At 44.2% G+C, this 24,218-nt stretch overlaps 1 protein-coding gene across 18 annotated transcripts in view; it reads left to right on the forward strand.

Moving 5' to 3' along the window:
• ERC1 (ELKS/RAB6-interacting/CAST family member 1) overlaps positions 1-24,218 on the forward strand; it is a 267,903-nt gene that overhangs the window by 204,415 nt on the left and 39,270 nt on the right. For 13 of the 18 annotated variants that reach the window (XM_086402547.1, XM_086402551.1, XM_086402545.1 and 10 more), the window contains one exon: positions 18,279-18,377. In XM_086402547.1, coding sequence (XP_086258673.1) covers positions 18,279-18,377 — 99 coding nt within the window. Of the gene's footprint in view, positions 1-13,118; positions 13,260-18,278; positions 18,378-19,985; positions 20,052-24,218 lie in introns of those variants that run through there. The other 5 variants (XM_086402556.1, XM_086402563.1, XM_086402573.1 and 2 more) reach the window with 2 other exon arrangements.

Here is a 24,218-nt window from a genome sequence, read left to right on the forward strand (position 1 = left end):
ACAGTAAAATTGCTTATAAATAGACTTTATTTGTGTGACTGATTTTGCTGAGAAAAACACCAGAAGATGTCCCCTTCTGCAAGATGGAAGGGTGACCAGCAAAAACAACCCAGTGCTCATGAACAAAAATATTTGCAGCTTATGTAGGTAATACCTGTGGCTCAGCTGATAAAGAATCCGCCTGCAATGCGGGAGATCTGGGTTCAATCCCTGGGTTGGAAAGATCCCCTGGAGAAGGGAAAAGCTACCCACTCCAGTATTCTAGTCTGGAGAATTCCATGGACTGTATAGTCCATGGGGTAGCAAAGAGTCGGACACGACTGAGCAACTTTCACTTTTATGTAGGTAATACCCACTAAGCACTGGGACCCCTGAACCATCATCCCCTTAAGAGACGGAGTCACTGTGAACTTCTACCCTCTTCTGGGTGCTGGTGACGCAGGGTCAGGAAAGCTTCCCCTTTGTGGAAGGTTCACCTATTTTATTCAGCATTTCTAAGAATTCTGCCACATAAGCATTTTCAGATCACCTAGTTTGACCAAAAAAAAAGACTTCTTTCATAGTACACGAGAAAACTGAGCAAAGAAAATATCACTTTGTCATGCAGTCCCACATTGCTCATTCTGTCTCATTTTAACAGCCATGATTAATTCTAATTGGTCCTTATGTCATATTTTCTGAACAAATGATCAGTTTCTGTTACACTCAGTAGAAGAATTTCAAATGAATGAGCCTGCTCAGCTGACTGAGGAGTCTGAGGGGTGGTAGATAACACGCCTGTACTTCTGCAAAGGCTGCAGAAAACTCAAGTGAGCTACCCTGTATCTGTATGTCTATATATTATTCACCCCTGCCGCACCACACCCCCAACCCATTTCATCAGGGGACAGCTAGTGGAGATCAGTTAGTGTCTCCAGAGAGAACCAAGATCTCCAGACGAGCAGTGAGTCCCACACAACTGCATGGTAAGCTGAGGTGTCCCGGTGCGTGTCCTGCAGAAAGGTGTCTCCCCCGGGGGAAGCGAGCTGATGCCCAAGCCTGCTCGGGTCTCTGGCTTTCTGGTCTGCTGTCCCAGGCCAGACATCACCTTCTGTCCCTGCAGTCTTTTCACCATGGTTTTCACTCTCCTTCCTTGCATCCCTCCCCTCCGGCCGCCCACAGGGCGCTTCCAGAAGTTGGAGACCGTGTCCTCTTCAGTCGGGTGTTTCCGTAAGCATCCTTTCTAGTTTTCTGTTACGTTGTGTGTGTCTTATGTGTTGAGCATTACCAGGCTGCTTAATTTCCCTGATCTCTCAAGTTCTCAATGGAAAAGGGGTACTTTACTGTTGCCCCAAGTATTTTCAATAGGTCCAGCATGGAAAAGCATCTGAATTCAGTGAGTCATGCATTAAGTAACCATCCGTTACCAACTTGTGCCCACCACCTAGTTACCAGGTGACCCGTCCCAGAGAGCTGCTGTGACACATGGGCCAGCTTCACAGTGCCCCCCCAACTTGTGGCTTCATCGGGCAGAGCTGAGGGCTCCGACAGCTGCCATGCAGGCCCAGGATACCGGCCCAGGCTGGCTGTTCTCACCTGAGACCCCTGTGAGCGCGCAGTCCAGCTCTTGGTGAGGCCTGCACTTATCTGGCCTGTGGTTGGAGCCACAGGGCTTCCTCCCAGAGTTACTCCCACGGCCCTGGGCTCTGCTCCATTTGGGCTTCTCTGTGGGGTGGCTCAGTATGTGGGGCTGGCTCCCCCTTAGGCAAGCGATCAGGGAGGGGAGAGAGCAGTCAGTACGTTAGAACCTGTCTCAGTGGGGCCACCGCCACTCCCCTCATCCTGGTGACCACGTCCACCTGCCCTACAGCGTCAGGGTCATTGCGGGCTGGCCACCTGGGCAGTGAGTGAGCAGCAGATAGCAGTGTCTTCCTGCGTGAGACACTGCTCAGCCCTGGACAGGAACACGTGACAGAGGAGGCATGGTTTGGAAACACCGAGACGTGGAGAAATACGTGCTGTGCGATTCCAGGTTCTGCTCAGCTCTAGGGAAGACCACAGTAACCTCAGAAAGCAGATGAGACATCACAGCAGAGCCTGCTCGTCTCCTGCTGCCTCCGCCCCCAAGAGGCAGACAGGTGTGTCCTTGCCAGGCCTGTCTCCCTTTTCCTCTGTGTTCAGGACCTTGCTCATCGTCACATCAGCAGGTCTGATCCCTGCGTATGTGCTTGTCTCCCTTCCCTCACTCACCCCCCATCCTCGGGACTGAAGACGCCAGGACTTAGGGCTGAACTCTCTGAGCACAGGGCCCTCATGCGTGACTGTTCGCTCCCCGTGACGTCAAGATTCCTTCTGCCAGGCTCAGCATCACCCACACACCAGTCTCAGGCCAGAGGAGGTGTGTGCCCAGGGCAGACCTAGCGGACAGCGGTGCCCCTGAGCGGGCTCTCTCGGATGCAACCTACTGAGCGCCCTGTTGTCCCCAGTGTTGGGCCCTGGCCACGAGCTCTGGAGCAGCTGGGAAAGCCCATTCATCTGAGTGTTAAACTAGCTTAAAAGGGACATCTAGGGACTTCCCTGGCGGTCCAGTGGTTTAGAATCCACCTTCCGATGCAGGGAACACAGGTTCCACCCCTGGTTCGGGAACTAAGATCCCACATGCTGCGGGGCCAATTAATAAATAATTTTTTTTTAAAAAGTGACCTCTATGGAGAAAACTGGAGCCTGTTATACAGAGTGAAGTAAGTCAGAAAGAGAAGTACCAATATAGTATATTAATGCATATATATGGAATTTAGAAAGATGGTAACCACAAACCTATATGCAAGACAGCAAAAGAGACATAGATGTAAAGAACAAGCTTTTGGACTCTGTGGGAGAAGGGGAGGGTGGGATGATTTGAGAGAATATCATTGAAACATGTATATTACCATATGTGAAATAGATGACCAGTGTGAGTTCGATGCATGAAGCAGGGCGCTCAAAGTCAGTGCTCTCGGTCAACCCAGAGGGATGGGATGGGGAGGGAGGTGGGAGGAAGATTCAAGATGGGGGGACACACGTGCACCTGTGGGTGATTCATGTCAATATATGTCAAAACCACCACAGTATTGTAAAGAAATCATCCTCCAATTAAAATTAAGTAATTTTTTTAAGTGACCTCAAATGTTGAAGGGAGAGCAATAAAATGACTTTTTGTTCTATGAAGAGAACAGAAACAGTTAAAGCTACAATGTCAGTGAGAAAGAAAGCAAGCAAGCAGCAAGTGCAGAGGTAGCTTGAGTACTGTAGCAGCCGCTCCGGACACGTGTCCCTCTCGCTGAGCGCCGGCCCCTGATGACGAGGCCAGCCTTGGGACCGTCCGTGTATCCACTCCCCACATGTCGCCGAAGTCAGGTGCTTGGCCAGGGCGGTCATTCCTCGGAGGACGCATGGGGTCCGGCATGGCCAGAGGACCCTCCTCTGTGTGCAGCCCTGGCCTGTCATGTACCTGCTGTGTCCACGAGGGGACAGCCACCCTCCCAGCTGTCCTGTGGGCCCTTATCCCCTCTGTGGCGAGTGAAACCCATCCGGTTAGGATATACTGCATCCAGAAGTTGACAGAATAGACAATTACTGGTCAGTGCCTGTTTTATGACTCAACTGCCTGTACTGACTTGGTCAGATAAACGTGCTCATCTCGTTTTAATTATCCTGCCTCCGTTCAGTCCTAGATTCTTACATATTAAGTCTTCAGTGTACATACTTTTTCCTCTAAACCACCACAAACATTAGGATCAGCTCCATGTTTCCTGCCAACGGCATCCAGATTTATTTGAAAGGAACTGGATGCAAAGCGTTTTCCGTTCCCCATCCTCCCCGCTGGAATTGCCTCCTACTTCCTCAGCTTAATCTCTGCTTTAATCTTGACTTCAAGACTCATCTTTGTAGTTTGGAATTTCCTAGCCATGGAATCAGCTCCTTACCTTTAGGAAAGCCAGCCTTTGCTTATTTTCACTCACACATTTGTCCCTTCTTGGGCAAAAGCTGTCCAGGAGGCAGGCACTTTGTTTTTTATTGGAGTACATTTGCTTTATACAGTTTGTGTTCGTTTCTGCTGTACAACAAAGTGAATCAGCTATGTATATCCGTGTATCTCCTCTCTTTTGTATTTCCTTCCCATTCATGTCACCAAGGAGCACTGAGTGGAGTTCCCTGTGCTGTAGAGTAGGTTCTCATTATTGGTTATCTGTTTTGTGTATAGTAGTGTATTTGTGTCAATCCCAATCTCCAAATTCATCCCCCCACACACACACCCCACCTCCCCTCTTGGTGTCCCCACGTTTGTTCTCTGCATCTGTTCCTGTGTTTCTGTTTTTCAAATAAGATCATCTACTTCCAACGCATTATGGCCGTGCAAGACATGAGCCCCCTGTTACACAAGCACCCATTCCCCCAACACCAAGAATCCACGTATGTGAAGCTCTTTTTTAAAAACCGAGATGTAATCGACATACAGCATCATATTAGTTTTCAGTGTGCAACATAATTGTATCTATGTGTGTATTGTGGTCAGTGTACATCTATCACTACATTTTTTTTTTTTCTTGTGATGACAACTTTTAAGATCTTGACTCTCAGCGGCTTTCAAATATGCAGTGCAGTGTTGTTAATTGTTACCACCATGCTGTACATCACAGCCCCAGGATTTAATAACTGCAAGTCTCTACTCTTTGACTTATAAAGAGTAAGTAGATAACACGCCTGTACTTCACTTATAAATCTCTTCACTTATAAATCTCTTGATATCTAAGTGTTGGACACAAATTTATTCTTTTGGTTTTCTTAAATCAAGTCACAAGCTTCCTCAGTTAACCTCTCTGGGTCTTATCTTCCTCATCTGTAATGTTGGATGGATAGATAAAATTGATTTTGAGGTCTAAAGTCTATATTTTCCAATTTTTGACAAGTCAGTGTATTTACCTGTAGCTGTATTATCTGCTAACTGCTGACATTAGGGACAGTTTTAAAAGAAGCAGTTGTAAAGCATAAGGAAACACATATGTAAGGATTGTTTAAAACTGTCTATAGATATTTGCTTATCTTATGAAAGTAATAAATATTGCATTTTAAAGTTTGAAAAAAAAATCCTGGTTACTCACTATCCCCCTGAAGCCTTTTTCGTATCCTGCAAAGAAATGGATCCTATTTTGATGAGTTCTGCCTGCCTGGAGTTCGGTGAAGTCCAGAGGCTGGGAGACACAGGGAAATCTGAATTCCTCCCAGGCTCCTTCCTTCCATCTGTTCCGTCTCTTTTGTCATCAGTTCCAGATGTAGGCAGATTCTTCACAGAATTTGATAAGACCCTCTCTTCCCCTTGTTTCGAGCATCACATCTCGCTTGCCGTTCCTGTTGTCAGACTGCCGCCTTCTGTGATGCCGCGGGGAATTTATAAATCTTTCTGATCCCTCCTGAATCGTCTCAATGCAAATAAATCAACCTCGATTTCCTGCCCCTCTGCACGTGCCCCTCCCGTTCCTGACCCCTCGCTGTCTGTCAGGTGGCATGATTTATAGCTGCTTCCTGAGCCCCTTGACCTTGGTCTGAGGATCTCATTAAGCGTGAGTAAGAAGACAGGTTCAGGGTGATTCACCTTTCTCCCACTCAGCTTCTCTTGGTAGGAATCAGATCAGTACGCTCCACAGAATCTGTTCCTGCTGCCTCTTTTGGTCTCTCTGAAAGAATGTGAATACTTATGAAAAGCGAATATAGAATTAAGTGATACTTGTACTCAAGGAAACAAGAGGAGTGATGGTAGACAAACTGCAGCATTAACCATCACAGAGTACCCTTCCCATGGACAGCCCACACAACCAAATTAAACTATCTGTACTACTGTCTGGCTTTCTTGAAAAAGCATTCACAGATACGAATATCCAAATTTTATTGAGTTAAAGCTTGTTTTGAGTGCTTCACACAAATTAAGTCATATAATTACACAGAAACCACCCTGTGAAGCACAATTATCCTTATTGTACAGAGGAGATGCTGAGAGAGCGAGAAATTTGCCCAGAGTCACATGGCTAGTAAGCGCGGAGCTAGGATTCAGAACAGACCATGTCACTCCACTGCCAACATTGACGATTGCTACACCAAAATGTGTTGCCATCATCATAGGCTTTCGGTTAGAGATTTCAGTATCCTTTGTGTGTATTAATTGCTCGGTCATGTCCGACTCTTTGCAACCTCATAAACTATAGCCCACCAGGCTCCTCTGTCAATGGAATTCTTCAGGCAAGTATACTGGAATTGGAATGGGTTGCCATTTCCTTCTCCAGGGAATCTTCTTGACTCAGGGATCAAACCCAGGTCTCCTGCATTGCAGGCAGATTCTTTACATCTGAGCCACTCAGTAGCATTTAGCTGTATCATTAATAACCCAGTAATTCTGTCTCGTGCACTTTAATAAATTCTTTCCTAAGTTACAGTGAAAATAAATTTGCATAAAGGACTGTGCTCAGTCAGAAAAATTCAGAATCTCGACAGGCCAAAATCTCTTCCCCACCTTATATCAAAGGTATCTTCTCATTTCAACAATTATTTTAGAAATTGTTGACTGAATGAGAGAGAAGTCTAATTGAGAACTCAGTATCTGAAATCAGATAGACTGATTCTTAAGCAGCCAAATTTGAAGAGCTATGTGCTTAAAACCCTAAATTACCATCACAAATAACTCTGGTAATAAAATACTGTTACTATCATATATGTACATGGGCAGAGAAATGGAATGGGTGTGTCAAGAAAATGGTGTGTGAAAACGTGGAAATATCAACAAAGAAAATCTAAAGAGAAACCCAAAAAGAAATTCTGGAGCTGAAAAGTACACTAGCCAAAATGAAAAATTCACTTAGAGGGGTTCAGAGCAAATTTGAGCAGGCAGAAGAATCTGTGCACTTGATAGGATAATGGGAATTATCAGGGCTGAGGAACGGAAAGAAAAATGACTTAAGAAAAGTAAACAGAGCCTAGAGACCCCTGGGGCAGCATCATGTGGACCAGCATGCACATCATGGGAAGGAGGAGAGGGCAGGAAAGGGGCAGGGAGAATATCTGAAGACATAATGGTGAAAACGTCCCATATTTGCTGAAAGACAGCAAATTCCAAGTTAGGTGAATTCAAAATGAGACAATTATAGTCAGACTTTCAAAAGATGAGGAGAGAAATCATCACATACAAGGGATCCTCAGTAGGGTTTTCAGCAGATTTCTCATCAGAATCTTTGGAAGCCAGAAGACGAAGACTTCTTTGGGGAGGCTGATATATTCTAAGAGCTAAAAGAAACCAAGAATCCTATATCCAGTAGAACTATCCTTGAAAAATGAGGGAGAAATTAAGACATTCTGAGTTAGGCAAAAGCTGCAGGAGATCATGGCCATTAGATCTGCCCAACAAGAAACGCTGATGGGCGTCCTGCAAGGTGAAAGAAGAGACCGCTAGATGGTAGTCTGAGACTGGCGTGGAGAAGTAAAGACCTCAACAGAGGTAAATACTTGGGCGATTATAAAAGCTAGTATTGTCGTAACAGTGTTTTATAACTGTAGTTTTTGTTTTCTACATGACTTAAGAAAGTGAAACCTACACGCACATGTGTAGGCATTCCAGGGGTGACTGCGGTCCTCGGGTGGAGTGTGACTACCACCAAAATAGAGCTACAGTTTGGGGTGATCAGATGAACCTGGTTGCAGACACGGGTACCTGTAGTGATGTGGCTGCAGAGATGTGAACTGGATAGGCTGTTCTGACCCAGAATGTCCTGGAAGCTGCTGCTAAGAGTTGGGTCACCTTCGGACACGTGCAGGCCCCATCTCCTAGTCCCCATACCCCCGCCTCCGCCCGAGTTCCCAGTCCGTTCCAGGACTGGGAGGAGACGGACCAGGGCTTGCTGGTGGAAGAGGGGTGCTCCATGGCAGGCCTGCCAGGGCAGCTTCCGACTTCTTCTGACCCCTCACAGCCCTGCTGTGGTCTCTAATCAGCTGCCCCCAAATGCCTCCATCTGTTGGAAAGAAGGTTTTCGGGCCCCCCATGCCTTTAACCACAGTTGTCTTTGCTCGTTCAGTTCGAGAATGAGCTCGTTGCTGGTTCTTTTGTGTGTGCTTTTTTATTGACTCCTAGGTGTTTGGAGTTTCACGCTATGTGGCTCTGGATCCTATGTAAACCTCTGCTTCACGTTTACTCTGTCCCCCAGCCCCAGTACCTTATGATGTGTTTCAGAAAATGATGCCTTTGGTAGCAGGTGCATTTTGCTGCCTGTTTGTTCATTCACTAAGTTGTGTCTGACTCTTTGCAACCCCATGGGCTGCAGCACATCAGTCTTCCCTGTCCTTCACCATCTCCCAGAGTTTTCTCAAACTCATGTCCATTGAGTTAGTGATCCATCCAACCATCTCATCCTCTGTTGCCCCCTTCTCCTCCCGCCCTCAGTCTTTCCCAGCATCAGGGTCTTTTCCAATGGGTCAGCTCTTCTCATCAGGTGGCCAAAGTATTACAGCTTCAGCATCAGTCCTTCTGATGAATTTTCAAGGTTTTCCTTTAGGATTGACTGATTTGCCGTCCAGTTTCACTGATTTATTCAGCCACTAATTCCTTTTAAATGACCCTTAATGAGTATTCATTCCTTATTAGAATCAATCTATGCCTGGTACTTCTTGTTTATTTCTAGAAATCAAAGTTTTTTCAAATACTTGAGTTTATTGAAATGATCAGTGAAGTATTTCTACAGCTTTAAGTATAGGAGATCAATTTAAGATACTTTTTTAAATTAAGAATTTTTTTTTTAAGAAAGGCCTGATTATAATAAATGTCAGGGTTATTTTCCTTTCACAAAAGACTAAAAGCTGTTTAGCTCAATTTCACACACACACAGAGAAGTAACTTTGGAGACTAGAGAAGATACCTAGAATGCGTTGGTCAGTGTTTGTTGATTCCAACAACTTAACCACGTCTAAAAGTTTGTGAGAGCACCCAGGTACAGAGAAGTCCTTTTGCGGTGAGGTCTCAGAGCAGGAAGACAAGCTGGAGCTGAGGGTCTGGCCCTGTGTCCGTTGCTCAGGGTGGGTGGTTTCCATTAAGAACCGAATGCGCTCACGTCCCAGGTTTGTTTGAAGGTGCTTCAGTGCACGTGCGCGTGAGTGTGCGGTTCATAGTTGACACTGAGTCAGTTCCGTTCATTCCCTTTCCATGCACGGACCATGGTTTTGTCAAAAGAAAGCATAAAGTCCCCTCAGAACTTCAAGAATTTTGATCCTTCTTATCTGAAATGCATCTTTTTTCTTGTGTGTGTGTGTGTGTATGTGTTTAAAGTGCTTAGAATTTCTGAAGATTACCCCGTTGCCTGCTTGGCTATTCCTCAGACAGGGGAAATGTTTTTTTTGTTTGTTTTTAGTGAAAAGCATTAAATAAATGTGTTTACTAAAGGAAAGGGTGTCTTGTTTGAAGGGAGAATACTGAACTTTTCTGCTTTGCAGCACAAAATTGTTGGGTTAAGATGCATTATAATTGATACCTGTGGTTTGTGCCACCATTCTTGAGAAAGTGATTTTTTTAAGATTCTGTTTGACACCATCTAAGATTTTTTTTTTTTAATGGAGGGGATCTGTCTTTTCTGTTACATGTGAAGGAATTTAATGTCACTTCTCTTTTTTTTGTGGCCCCCATATCTAAAATTTTAACTGTGTGTGCTTAGCCACCCAGATGGCCTGATCTGTAGACATAACTCTATGGTAAATGCTCTCAGACCCTGGCCTTTGTTCACTGGTTTCTAGAATAACAGAAAACGCCTGCCTACATTATCTTCTTTCCTTAGATGTGACGGTGAGTCTCACTGTATCTGGCTAGCAGTCCCTTAAATATTTTGCAAAATGTGGGGCTTCTGTTTCTTTAAGGACACACACAGCTGGAAGAAACGATGCTGGTAACCTTAAAACTCGAATAGGGTTGCTTCAGGTTTATTGCAAAGGTGAGAAGTGTGTGCTAGAAAGTGAGGCAGTGATCAGGAATAAAGTTTCAATCGCACTTTGTTTTAAACAGTCTCATTTCAGACACTGGTTTGGGTCAGTTTAGCAAGTTGGCCTACGAGCTATTCCATTCCTGGAACTCTGTGGCTTCGTGGGTCTGGCTCTGAGTTTTCACCTTGGTGTACTGCAGTTCCACACCACAGCCCCGCCAGAAACAGGACAGCGCTCAAAACTTAGAAATTCTTACAAAGTGTCTTTTAATTTTTAAACACTGGATATATCTTTATCTTCATGTTAATATTCATTGAAAAAGAGAAAGTATAGGCTGCTGTCCCTCCAGAGTTCAAAGGTAAAGTCTTCATGGCATATAGGAAAGAGTTAGACATACCTAATAAGCAGGACTATGTATTAAGATTAATAAATAAATACTTTCTGGTGGCTAAGGAGGAAGGAATATGTGATTGTTTGTTGGGGAAGCAAGGAGTCCCACACAAACCTTTCTGAGAACTAAGGAATGATTATAATAAGATGAAAAAAACCTAGGCTCCTTTATTTTTTTATTTTTTAAAAAGGGCAAGTAGAAAGTTTGCTATGTGTTTGTTTTCTTTACTTTCTACCAAGAGTGGGGGAAAAAGTAGGGTTTTGGTAGGAAACACAGAATATGTTGAAAGAACAGACATCCTATGAACTGAAAGCCATAAATGGTGACATATCCAAGAATACCCTTGAGATGAGAGAGGAAGATTACATGAATCCTTAAGGAAAAAAATCCCCTGAATACCAAAACAAATACCTGAATATCCATAATCAAAAGTTCTCCTTTTTCTTACATAAATCAATTTGTATACGAGGAAATCAAAGGAAAAAACTCTGTGAAGCTAAGAAAACCAGAGTGCCTGGATTCTGGGCTTCTTTTTGAAGCTATTATAAGTAGCAGCAGTTATGTTTTTATTTGAGATAAAACTTTGCTGGTTAGTTAAGATGTCCATTTTCTTTTGGCTGAGACAACTCATTGTAATAATGCTGGGTTTTTCATAGTTTTGAGAAATTCTGTTTGGTAAGCGTGTCTATTTTTAATTAATACAAATGGGAAAACAGCATTATTTAATCAAGATAATTTCATAGAAAAAGCTTTCAAAATATAAAACTCATTGCTGGAACAATAATAAAATACAATCCCAAATGCACCAACCTTAGAAAACAGATTCTTGAATTTGACAAACACATGTTAAAAGGACTATATAGATACATATGTGTGTACACACACACATGTACTAGCGATTTTACTGGGCACTGGGTTGACACATGGCTGAAGGAGTGCTCGTCCCAGCCCTCACAGACTCGATCCATGGGAAGAAGAGACATGCAGACGGGTTATTAGAATCTGACAGATTCAGAGAATCTGAAACGCTTTTTGTTCCCAACCTAAAGATACTGGATAAGCTTTAACTCCCTCTCAGAGTCTGTGGTGGAGAAGGAAATGGCCACCCACTCCAGTGTTCTTGCCCGGAGAATCCCAGGGACGGGAAGCCTGGTGGGCTGCCGTCTATGGGGTCGCACAGAGTCGGACACGACTGCAGCGACTTAGCAGCAGCAGCAGCAGAGTCTGTGATGTGTGATTGAGCTTATTGGCAGAAGAGGAAATCCGCAGGTGTCAGAAGCAAAGACAGTGTGCATGAAAGCAGCAGCAGCCCTAGGGTGCTGTGACCTGCTGTGACCAGTTCAGGTCAGGCTGGGTTTTAGGGTCCGCACGGCGAATGGAGCTGGAACATGAGGATGCCATGAACCAGGCGCTGAAACTGAACCTCTGCCGGGGCTGGGACATCAGAGGAGCGCTGTTCAAGGGGAAGGAGAGCAAGGCCAATTCAGCCAAACTTTTACTGCCAGTGAATGAGAAAAACTTTCCTCTGCCATGACCCTGGGAAGGATCCCCGGGTTCCCAGTAAGATGCCAGAATTTCCAGCAGATTTAGAGTACCACTGGGTGTGGGAAGTTCCTACTGAAATACTGATACATTTTCACAATTACAGAATAACATTACACAGGTAACTCGGCATGTGCTACTGTAGTGTTAGCTATTGTAGTGTTTGTAATAGCAGTAGGGTGGGAAGAACCCAGGTGCCGGTTGATTGTAATAGCTGGAGATACAGTTAGCTGGAGATAACCCAGGTGTCCGGTGGTGGGTGCTGGTTGAATCAGTTATAGTACATCTAACAGAATGGAGGGAGAGATGGAGCCGCTTCTAGAATACTTTGGTAAATGAAAAAGCAAGAATAGTGTATTTAATATTCTACTTTTAAGAATATCATTTATTTGGCCATCCTGTGTCTTTCTTGCGGCTCCTGGGATGTAGTTTGGTGTAGCTCTCTGATGAGGGTGGGACCTAGGCCCCCTGCACTAGGAACACAGAGTCTTAGCCACGGACCAGCAGGGAAGTCCTCAGTATTCTACTTTTCATGTGACGAAGGTGGGTGAATGCAGAAATGTTTGTGAGTGCATGCTTGCTTACCATACATAAAGAAAGATTTAAAGATGAATTTAAAATTTAAGCCCAAAATTTCCTATGAAAAGAGGAAATGAATAGAATGGAGAAGCAGGGTTGAAAGCAAGTTTTCTCTGAAGGGACCTAGTTTTATATATAAAGTTTTGACCCTAGAATCATACGGATGTTTTACATAAATAAAAATAAAATCATATTAGAAAGTGGGGAAAGCAGTTCTTGAGTTTTGTAAACAGATGAATCTAGTTATTTGTTAAATTGTTGACATAGCCACATAGAGCCTAGGATTGTTTCAGCTAACTGTATATATTACAGATCTTTCTCTGTACATTCTCAGTAAAATACTCGCCAGTGAGAAGAAGAATAATGCAAAGAAATTTTAAAGCTCATGCTGAAGGCATATTGATAGTGGTTACATTGGTATTGGTATTTTCAAAGAACTATTCTGATGGATAAAGCCAATAAAAGCTAATTACATCATTGTAAGGAACCAAGGTTTTTCAGCTTAAGAGGAAAAAGGATATATAAAGTATAAAATCAAAGAGGTTAAGTAAAAACTTATTCTTTAAGGGTCGGATCTAGACTCTCAAATCTAAATTGAAAATACTGCTGTTCATTCATAATCTTCTTCATCTTTACAAAAAAGTTTTCCCCAGCTCTGAACTGAAACAGCCTGGAAGCAGCGATAATCCTGCAGCCCTGAGCATCCTAACCCACTGGTGTCCCGCTGACCAAGTGAGCTCTTCGGTAAAGTGGCTGATTCTAGATCTGGAGCAAGAAATGGACAGACAAGACGAGCTTAGCGCGTATTTGCCAGAATGCAGGAGTGATGTCACGTCCAAGGACACACAAAGTCTGCCACATAGAAAGTGCGCAGGATGGTTCTCCTTTCCCATTGTGATCCTAACCAGGACCATAATTAAACTACCAAACTTGTTTCTCTGAAAAGCAAAACAGGATTGGTTGGGGGACTTCCCTGCTGGTTCAGGGGTTAAGACTTCCCCTCCCAATACAGGGGGTGCAGGTTCCATCCCTGGTCAGGGAGTTGGGATCCCACATGCCCCATGGCCAAAAAGCCAGAAGGTAAACAACAGAAACCATGCTATACCAAATTCACTACAGGCTTTCAAAATGGTCCACATCAAAAAGAAAAAAGGTCTTAAAATCAGTAGGAAACACATTTTTCTATTCTAGAGCTTGCCCTCTAGTTGAGAGAATAGGGTGTGAAGGTAGTCTGACAGTGACAGCTGTTGGGCTGGATTCAGCACAGTTCTCTCTTCTGATCCAGCTCTTGTCCTCTGCCTCCCGCACTGTCCAAGGGAGCCCCCCAGAGCTGTCCAACCAGTGGAAGAGGAACTTTGCCAGCTAGAGAGATACATGAACAACTGAAGAATAACTCAGGGCTTCCCTGGTGGCTTAGTGGTAAAGAACCCGCCTGCCAGTGCAGCAGACACTGGTTTGATCCTTGGTCCAGGAGGATCTCACATGCCACAGAGCAGCTAAGCCCGTGCACAAGTACTGAGCCTGTGCTCTAGAGCCCAGGAGCTGCAACTGCTGAGCCCACACACTCTTGAGCCTGGCTCCACAAGAAGAGAAGCCACTCAATGAAAAGCCAACACACTGCAACTAGAGAATGAAGTTGCAGCAGTGAAGACCCAGCACAGCCAAAGATAAATTTAAAAAATTTTAAAGAATAATAACTAATTTATACTTTTTAATGTAATGAAGTTTAAAATAAAGCTCAAAGGTAATTTGTTGAAATTTTGAAAAATTTATAGCCAATGCTGCATCTGACCCACCTAAAAATAATGGAGACTATGCTTTTTTCATTTTGTATATCAAATACCAATATAACAAAGTTTAACTGAAATTCACTATAATATTAATAAAATGATTTCCAAGGTTCAATGAATGTAGGCAGAAATCACTTTATTGCTTTCTTCAAGATAATTGGAAATAATGCTAATTAGTAAGGTTAAGTTTTATTTATATATTTTCTAAAATATCTCAGAATGTTTCTAAGTATTATTCTTTCTAAAGCTCATTTAGGTAGGTTAATAGCATTCTCAGAAGCCAAAAAGCAAAGATTAGTGAACAACCAGATAACTGATCAGAATTCAAACATTTTTTAGTACCTGGGTTTGGATCACCAGCATATACTGTTTCTGAGCCTAACTAAAATATTTTTCTGTGAAGTGTCATTTCTGAACTGCCGTGTCTGAGCACTGATATCTCAGTCTCAGAAGAAAAGGTTAGCAATCTAAACGAGGAGCTCCTTTTCCTCTGGCAGGGTGGTGGTGGTTTAGTCGCTCAGTCGTGTCTGACTCTTGTGACTCCATGGGCTGTAGCCCACCAGGCTCCTCTGTCCACAGAATTCTCCAGGCAAGAATACTGGAGTGGGTTGCCATTCCCTTCTTCAGGGGATCTTCCCAACCCAGGGATTGAACCCAGGTCTCCTGCACTGCAGGCAGATTTTTCACTGACTGAGCTACCAGCGAATTCCCTGAACGGGTGTATATAACTGTATACAGAGGTACACGTTTATGGCTTACAAAGTTGATTTCAGCAAGTTTCTTCCCATCTTTTTTTCCCCCCCTCTCTTTACTGCTTCAAACAATCTTATTCTTCATGTCAGGGGACCAAGGGAGTCCAGCTGTCTGCATAGGCACGTGGCATGGTTCAGAAGGGAAGATATTTGGCTAAAAAGCACCTTTCATGCTTGCTGGCTTATCTTAAGAAGAGCGGTACAAGAGCTCCTTGAGAACAGTGCCGTTTGCAGGGTCTGTATAACATCTACTACTCTGTGAGCTGTCGGGTACTTAGCGCTCAGCCTCTGTCTGTGCAGGGAACAGACTTCACACCAAATTAATGAACCTTAGGCCTGGGAACCCTGGCTCAACTTGGATACACCTCAGGTCTTTCAGAAATGGAGACGTTCTTGTATCTACTTCTTCATTCGCTTACATGAAATAAGTAACCTTTGGTCTTATCTATCTCCTATGATCAGTTCTTCTTGGAGGCTTTCAGTCTCATGCCTCAGAGATACTTGAGATACATCCTGCTCTGGAAGGGGATTTGCGTGTGCTTTATCAGTTCTTCTCCAAGTTTCTAAACTCGCACTGAGTATCAGGCCTTCAAGATTGTGTGTCACGTTCTAAGATAATAACTGTTCAAGTGTGCTTCTGCCGCACATTCCTCTTAAAGTTGACGTGGAGGTGTTTCTGGCGTGCCCCTGCCCTTTGCTTTTCCCTCCCTCGTTGCAGAAGCCTCTCCATCGGTCACACAGCACCACGTGACATGAGAAACGTTCCCCTGCGTGTTTTCAAGGCCACTTCGAGTCTTCTCAGAAAAGAAATTTGATATCACAATTTTTTGATAAGGATTTTCTCTTCTGTCATTATATCCTGGAGGGAGGAATTGGCTACAAATGTATGTATATTGTTTTTCAGTAAAAATCTAGAGAGCCCAAGTGCCCAACAGTATGGGGCTCATTAAGCATCCATTCAATTGAACACTGTGCAGCCGGTTAAAATTAAGAGTTTGTTGTTCAGTCGCTCAGTCGTGTCTGACTTTTTGTGGGCCTCATGGGCTGCAGCACACCAGGCTTTCCTGTCCTCCACTGTCTCCTGGAGTTTGTTCAAATTCATGTCCTTTGAGTCGTTGATGCCATCCAGCCATCTCATTCTCTGCTGTCCCCTTCTCCTGCCTTCAATCTTTCCCAGCATCAGGGTCTTTCCCAATGAGCCAGCTCTTCACATCAGATGGCCAAAGTATTGGAGCCTCAGCATCCTTCCAGTGAATTCACAATCCTTCCAGAGAATATTCAGTGTTGATTTCCTTTAGGATTGACTGGTTTGATCTCCTTACAGTCCAAGGGACTCTCGAGTAGATTTTTAGAATAATATTTAGTGACATGGAATGTTCATAATAATAGGGATAGCTAAAATTAGTTGGGTATTGATTTTATGCCAGGTGCCTTTGTAAGCGCTTATGTTAGTACCTCGGTTGGTTAATCTTCACAACAGTCTTACCGGGAGAAGGTATTGCTATGCACATTTTAAAGGAGAGGAAACTGAGGTTCAGAGCATGTGAGCAGCTTGCCCAAGCTGAGCTGGCTGGTAAAAAGCAGAACTAGAATTCAGGCCTGGGCAGTTTGGCTCTAAAGCCCCTGCTTAGGCATCATTATGTGAAAAAAGTACCAAAGAAAAATCTCTGCAAACTTTTTCATGGAACTAGACAAAATGTCTTACATTTACCAAGAAAATGTTTTAAAGATACCCAATCAGATTTTGACAAAGCAGAATTGGTGAAGAAGGACATGTCTTACCAGATGTCAAAATACACTGCACAATAATCACAGTTTTAAAATACTGCATTATAGCAAAAGCAAAGAATAAATCAGAACATGCTACTATTTAGGTTCATAGGAAAGAGACTGAACAGATTCACATAAATATTAACAATGATTATCACTGGTTAGAGGGACTTAGGGGTAATTTTTTTTCTCTGTTTTAAATTATCTACAGTGAACATTTTTGAATCATATAACATTAGCAAATGTATTTTTAATGCTTTCAGAACCTCAGGTTTTAACAATATTGCTGTTTGATCATATGCACAGGGTTCTGTGGATTTTCTAAATTGCTTGCTCTGCAAAGTAAATTCTCTAAAATGTTTTATAGATGTGTATATATATGTGTGTGTGTCCATACATTCACTTAGGGCTTAAGTTAACCAGCCACACAGAATCCAATCTGCTCCTCCATTCTGGTGAACTTGGAGGAGAGGCCATGAGAGAATAATCCACTTCCAGTCTTAGGACTAAAGAGAAGGATTTCAGAATCTTTAACTCATTTCCAAAGCCTGAATTGTTTATTGATGGTATAAAGAAAATGGTGATGTCATTGAATTTTAATATGTTGCTTCTGTCCGATCACCTTACTGAACTTTATCGTAAGTTGTAATCATTTTTCAGATGATTCTCTGGATTTTTCTCGGTATATAATCATTTCATTTACAGATAAGAATAACTTTTCCTCCAGTATTTATGGTCTGTGTGTTAAATAACATCTCCCCCAAATGGAATAGTTGTTTAAAAGGATGAGTAACTCTCACAGTGACCTGGCAAGATGGGTGCTGCCCAGCACGAAGTGAAAAAATAGGGTCACAGTGTTCTCTCTCATGTGTGGTGTCATCCACTCTTTATTTTAAAAAATAAAAACAGGCACTGCATGAAGTGCTTAATTTAAGGAAATTACTCTTCCGTCCAGAATTCGCATGCCAGTTTAGGTGCCTGTCTTAGCCTGCTTGGGATGCTGTAACAGAATACCACAGACTGAGTCACTTCAACAGCAGAAATTTGTTTTCTCACCCCCCTGGAGGCTGGGAAATCCAAGGTCAGGGTGCCAGCTGACCCAGTTCCCATGAGAGCCCTCCTCCTGGCTCTCGGAAGCCCCCTCCCAACTGTGTCCTTCCCCCTTCTTAGAAGGCCACCATCCCATCAGATCAGGGCCCCACCCTGATGACCTCACTTCACCGTAATCAGCTCCCGAAGACTGCCTCCATATGTATGGAGGTATGTGAGGCTTACGCCCTCAGCATGGGTTTGAGAGGGCACAGTTCAGCGTGTAGCAGTGCCCGAGCTTTCCCCCCACCACCACCCAGTATCCTCAGAAATCCTACGTTTAATTTATTTCAGACGGGATCCGTTATACCCTTTCTTGGTACATTTTTAAGGTGCTTGTTACTGTACAGTGTGTCGTAGAGATTTTGCCTGAGCTTGACCTTGTGAATCGTTTCCTCCTAGACACAAAATCGAATGAAGTTAATGGCCGACAATTACGAGGACGACCACTTCAGATCCTCCCATTCCGGTCAAAGCAATCACAAACCCTCCCCAGACCAGGTAAGGCTGCTTTCGGTTGTCTTCTGAAAAACCAGCATGCTTTTGTTTTGTATTCTGTAGTAGCGTGTTACAGACTCTGGGGTACAAGTTAGAAAAATAAAAATAATCAGTTTCTGAAAACTTTTTTTCTAAATACGGAGTCCATTTCTGTATAGGAAGGTGGTGCCTGATTCTGAGTATTTTAAGAGGAGTTACCCAACAGATTTGAAAGGAACACTAAAGAATCCTTAAATTGAGATGAGAAAAAAAATTAATCTTCTCAGAGAAACTCACTAATTTGTATCTGTCCTGCTTCAGTAGAAAAAGAAAACTTTCCGTATAAGCTCAGTGAGGCACACACAACTCAGGGTGTGTATTTACCTGAAAATTTGAAAATCTCTGCTCATCACCTGTTAAACGGAAAGGTTGAAACTTAGTTTTTTCGTTCCTGTCTCCTTGGTGGACCTCTCCATCCACATCCTCCTTAAACTGTTGCCTTCAGCTCCTCATGAGTGCAAAGGAGGCACTGAGTCAGCCTGAAGGGAGCCATATCCAGTGCCAGTTCTGGAAGAAGGGAACTCTCCCAAGATCTTGAATATGATGGATGGGGGAGAGCAGTGAACAGATTACCTCATATCCCATTGCCAAAAATCAGATTTCAACATCTCCATCACACTCAATCTTAACATATACAGCTGAAGGAGAAAAATAATAGTTAAGTAATTACATCCATATGATCGAAGAGTCCAGAGGAACTCCCCCACTAAGCCCCTCCTCCAGATACATAGCTCCGTCTTAGGAGACGAAGAGGAAACGCTGCACATGAAAGCACAATAATATCGAAAATGCAGTTTTTTTCCTAAGATTTAGAAGGTTATAATCATTGTATGATGACATTCACTAAGCCCATAGAGGCGGCTTATACTTTAGAGGGAAAGAGTGCAATCTTTAGGCAAAGCAGAGAGCTGTCTGCCCAGTGGCAGCAATCTGTCCTCGCCAAGAAGCCATTTGCTTTTCTCTGACTGTTTTCTTGATACCTGGAACTGAGTTTATGCCAGTTTATGTAGGGTGAGGATTTTAGGGGGCTTCCCTGGTGGCTCAGTGGTAAAGAACCCGCCTGCAATGCAGGAGATTTGGGTTTGATCCCTGGGTCAGGAAGATCCCCTGGAGCGGGGCATGGCAACCCACTCCAGTATTCTTGCCTGGGAAACCCCATGGACAGAGGAGCCTGGTGGGCTACAGTCCATGGGGTCACACAGAGTCAGACATGACTGAGAATTCAGCACACACGTAGGGTGAGGATTACAGCCTTCCCTTGAAACAGGTTTTGCTAACTAATACCAGGACTGGATGCCTGGGAGGAGCGGGAGGCAAACAGGAATGGGGAAGGGTTGAGGAAGAAGAAAGAAAAGCCTCCAGCTTGGTCGTTTTGCCCAAAAGACAAGAGCGTGTCAAGGAAGTGGGGAGGTTGGACGTGCGGGGACAAAACGAGGGCAGGTCAGAGCTTGGTGTGGGGGGTCGGGAGCCGGAGGCCGTTCTCTGCAGCTGCGTCGTGCCTGTCTCTGTCTTGAGTACTAACCAGCTCTTTTTCGTCCCCACGCTGCGCTGGGCCCTGCGTCCTCCCCGTAGGACGAGGAGGAGGGCATCTGGGCGTAGCCCCCACTTGCTCTTAGTTCAGCCATTTTGTTCAGAACGGTGAGAACGGCTTTCCTGAACTACAGAAACGTGTTCTGTTTGCCTTCACTTTTTTTTTCCTTCCACACAATCATTTCACATCCTGTTTCTCTGTGATTCACTGAATCCTTGGTTTGCTCTCTGCTTTCTCATCTCACCTGGTTCCCGTGTGTATCGCTCGCTTGTGACATAGCGGGGTTTGGGTTCTGTGGCTTTTTTCTTTTTCCTTGTTGTATGTTAATAGTCACTTTTGTCATTTCTTTTTGTACATTTTTGGAAGAACTTCCAGGGCATGTAGCTAAATTTCTCCTGTTGTTATTTTATTTATAAACTACCCACTCTGGCATGATTTAACAGTGTCCTGGTAAGGTTTATATTGACTCACATCAAACTGGAAATAGAAGAAATCAATCAGATATTCTGCCAGTAGGTTTGGGGTGTACTTTTTATGATAATTAATACTATTTAGTCTTTTAAAAAAAAAAAAAAAACCTGCACTTTGGACTAAAAGCTTTAGTTTCTGTGTATAGAAGAATGCTCTGGATTCTCAGGGTCAGTGCTTCTTGCACAGTGCCCAGTGGGACAGTCCCCTGGGGCTTGGACATTGCTCCCAAAGAGAAGGGAAGAAGCGATACAAGACTTTTTGAATACAGAGTCAGTCTCCAGAGTTGCTCTCCCCTCCTCTGTGGATTGCTGCCGCGTCAAACAGTTGCCAGGACACTGTCTAGATTCTGCTTTACTGGCCAATTGGCTAGAAAATGCGGTCCGGCTGTGTCAGCCTCTCTCTTTGATCTGGTGCCCTGGAGGTTTGACTGAGGAAATCCTTTGCTTAGAAAAAATAATAATGGTGATGAATAAGTTCACACATCCTGATGGCCTTGCACCCTCTGGATTCACTGCCCATGCTTGTTGGCCATCTCGCTCTGCTGAGGTCAGTTCTCCCTGAGAAGTCTGTGTCTCGGTGTTACCCCCGATCAAATCACACGGGTGGTGTAGAGCTCTCATGGAGACACAGCCGAGGAGAACGATGAGGTAAGTCATGGCAAGGAGCGTGCATTGTGAAGATGGGAAACCTGCCACGTGGCTTCACCCTGAGGTTGTGGAAGAAGCTGAAACACAGTGCCAGCCAGGAAGCTCTTGGGGCTGGAATGCTGCATGCCAGACAGAGCTGAGGTTGAGCGACTCAGCGCGCTGGTTTTCATGGTCTACACTGTGCCCCACAAGGGGCGGGATTGTCATTGTGGAGCCTCGGCGGGAGTCGTGCAGGAGTCAGGTGGAGATCACCAGGCCCCACCTAGAGCAAAGCCGCCTTGTCTGTCCTGGGAGCGCATAGGGGCTTCCGTGCCGCCCTAGCAGGGCGCCCCTCCCCACATGTGGGAAGGGGGCTGGGTTTGGATTGCTGACCCTTTTTCCAGACATAGAAGAAGACCTGATGGTGTCAGAGGAAACAGGGCCCACAGATCCTGAGCCTCCATCCTCCCTGTCTCCTCCCACAGGAGAGTCTAACTCCTAGCAAGGGGGGCTTCCCAGGTGGCTCTAGTGGTAAAAAGAGCCCACCTGCCAGTGCAGGAGACATAAGAGGTGCGGGTTCGATCCCTGGGTCAGGAAGATTCCCTGGAGGAAGGCATCTCCTAGAGGAGGAATCCACTCCAGTATTCCCACCTGGAGAATCCCCATGGACAAGGGAGCCTGGCGGGCTACAGTCCATGGGATTGCAAAGAGTCGGACACAACTGAGCACACATGTAAATATACAGTGGAGTATTATTAACCGTACACACCATGCTTTATATCCCCAGGACATGTTCATCATCTTAAACTGGAACTTTACACTTTTTGACCCCCTTCACCTATTTCGCCCACCCCTAAACCCCACCACAGGCAACCACCACATCTGTTCCTGCATCTATGAGTTTGGCTTTTTTTTCAGATTCCACATGTAAGTGAGATTGTGCAGTGCTTGTCTTTCTCTGAGTCACTTCACTAAGCATAATGGCCTCAAGGTCCATCCGTGTGGTCACAAATGGCAGGATTTTCTTCTTTTTTATGGCTGAGTAGTAGTACTCGGTGTGTGTGTGTGTGTACAGTTGGCCCTTGAACAGCACAGGTTTGAACTGCACAGGTCCACCTATGCAGTAAGTACTACGGTACTGCACCGTCACCATCGGCCGCATCTACGGATACGGAGTGAGGGACGCACAGGCACTGCAGGTACAGAAGGCCGACTCTTGGGTTATACACGGATTTTTGACCATGCAGAAGGTCAGTGCTCCCAACCCCTGCATTGTTAAAGGGTCAGCTGCATGTACACCACATTTTCACACATTTACAGGCCCCACCACATTTGGAGTCTTAAAAGGCCCCAGTGCAGTTTCATACAAATTTTAGAATTCTCTGCTCTATTTCTGTGAAAAATACCATTGGAATTTTGGTAGGGACTGCACTGAATCTGTAAATTGCTTTGGGTAGTAGGAACATTTTAACAATATTAATTATTTAAATCCATGAGAGCAGACTGTCCTTCCAGTTCCCTCTCTTTCTGCTTGAGAGGCTTTTTTTTTCCCTAGTAAGTGGATGTTATTCTGTCAAATGCTTCTTCTGCACTGTTGAGACGATTATATAACTTTGATTGTTCATATTGTTCATGTGGTGTTTCACACAGACTGATTTCAACCATCAATGCAGGTGTTGAACCATCCTTGCATCCCTAGAATAAACCCCACTTGATTGTGGCAAATGGTCCTTTTAATGTGTTGTTGAATTTAGTTTGCTAACATTTTGTTGAGAACTTTTCCATCTGTGTTCAGCAGAGATAGTGGTATGTCATTTTCTTTTCTTGCAACATCTTTTTCTGGTTTAGGTATCTTCTGAATGTGGAAGAGTTCTCCGGTCTTGTATTTTTTGGGAAAAGTTTTCAAAAGATTGGTGTGACTTTTTCTTGAAATGTTTCTTAGAATTCACTAGTGAAACAAGCTAGTCCTCAGCTTTTGTATCTTGAGAGGTTTTTAATTAGATTCATTTCCCTTACTTGTCATTGGTCTGTTTACATTTTCTGTTTCTTCGTGGTAACAGATGTGTTATGTTTTATGTTTCTAGGAATTAATTTGTTTCTAGGTTGTCCAGTTTATTGAAATGTGATTGTTCATAGTAGCCTCATAATTCTTGTATTTAGTATCAGTTATAACGTTTCTTCTCTCATTTCCTTTTTTTAAAAATATTTATTTATGTGTTTAGCTTAGCCAGGTCTTAAGTGCAGCATTTGAGCTCCTCCGTCTTCATGCAGGATCTTTAATAGCAGCGTGTGAACTCGTTGTTGCGGCATTTAGGATCTAGTTCCCTGACCAGGGATCCAACCCAGGCCCCTTGCATTGGGAGCGCAGAGGCTGAACCACTGGACCAACAGGGAAGTCCCTCTTTTTTTCATTTCTGATTTTATTTATCCTGCCTTTTGTAGTTTCTCTGTTCTATCCCACCTGTGAAACTGACAAAACATGTTTTCTTTTGTGTCCCTTGTATGGCAGGTATATTATTTTATGGCTGTTTAGTTTGGTGTTAAATAACATGCTTTGCCTCCCAAACGAATTTGAACTCAGTAGCTGTGGAATTTCCCTGGAGTCACTTCACCTCTCCTCCAAGCGTCAGGTTCCCATCTGCTAAGTGGCAGTGATGAAACCTACAGCGAAGGTCCTGGTGGGGTTACAAGTACAAACATTCTCAGTGCACTTAGCCCCTGGCCCAGCACCCGGGAAGTGCTCAGTGGGCTGTGTGATATTGGTAGTGATAGTGCTTAAACCCCTCCAGGGTTCACAGGATCCCCTGGTGCTACTGTTTACTTCATAGAGTTCCCCTCTCTCCTAATGCAGTAACATTCCTCTCGCTGCACAAGTCACGCACAGTCCTAGTAATTCATTTTTCCTGCAGCAAGAGAAACGTCTTCTTTTCGGAATCTCTGAATTGTTGATGACATCACCCATCCTGCCTGAGGGGTGTCCCTGTGGGAGGTCAGCTGCAGACCTTAAGTCAGACCCCATCGCCTTCTAAGAAGTAACCATGCTGGCAGGCACCTTTTCCTGCTAAAGTTTTCTCACCTGAGGATGGTTTGCAGGCTGCCTCGACACAGAGGGTCTGAGTAATTCTTGAGGGACTTGGTGATCACTTGAGCTCAGTGAGGCAGGGGCCTCTCGGGCCA

The sequence above is a fragment of the Bos grunniens genome, chromosome 5 (assembly GCF_055505025.1).
Source record: "Bos grunniens cultivar Pamir isolate PY7600 chromosome 5, Bosgru_T2T1.0, whole genome shotgun sequence".
Taxonomy (NCBI): Eukaryota; Metazoa; Chordata; class Mammalia; order Artiodactyla; family Bovidae; genus Bos; species Bos grunniens.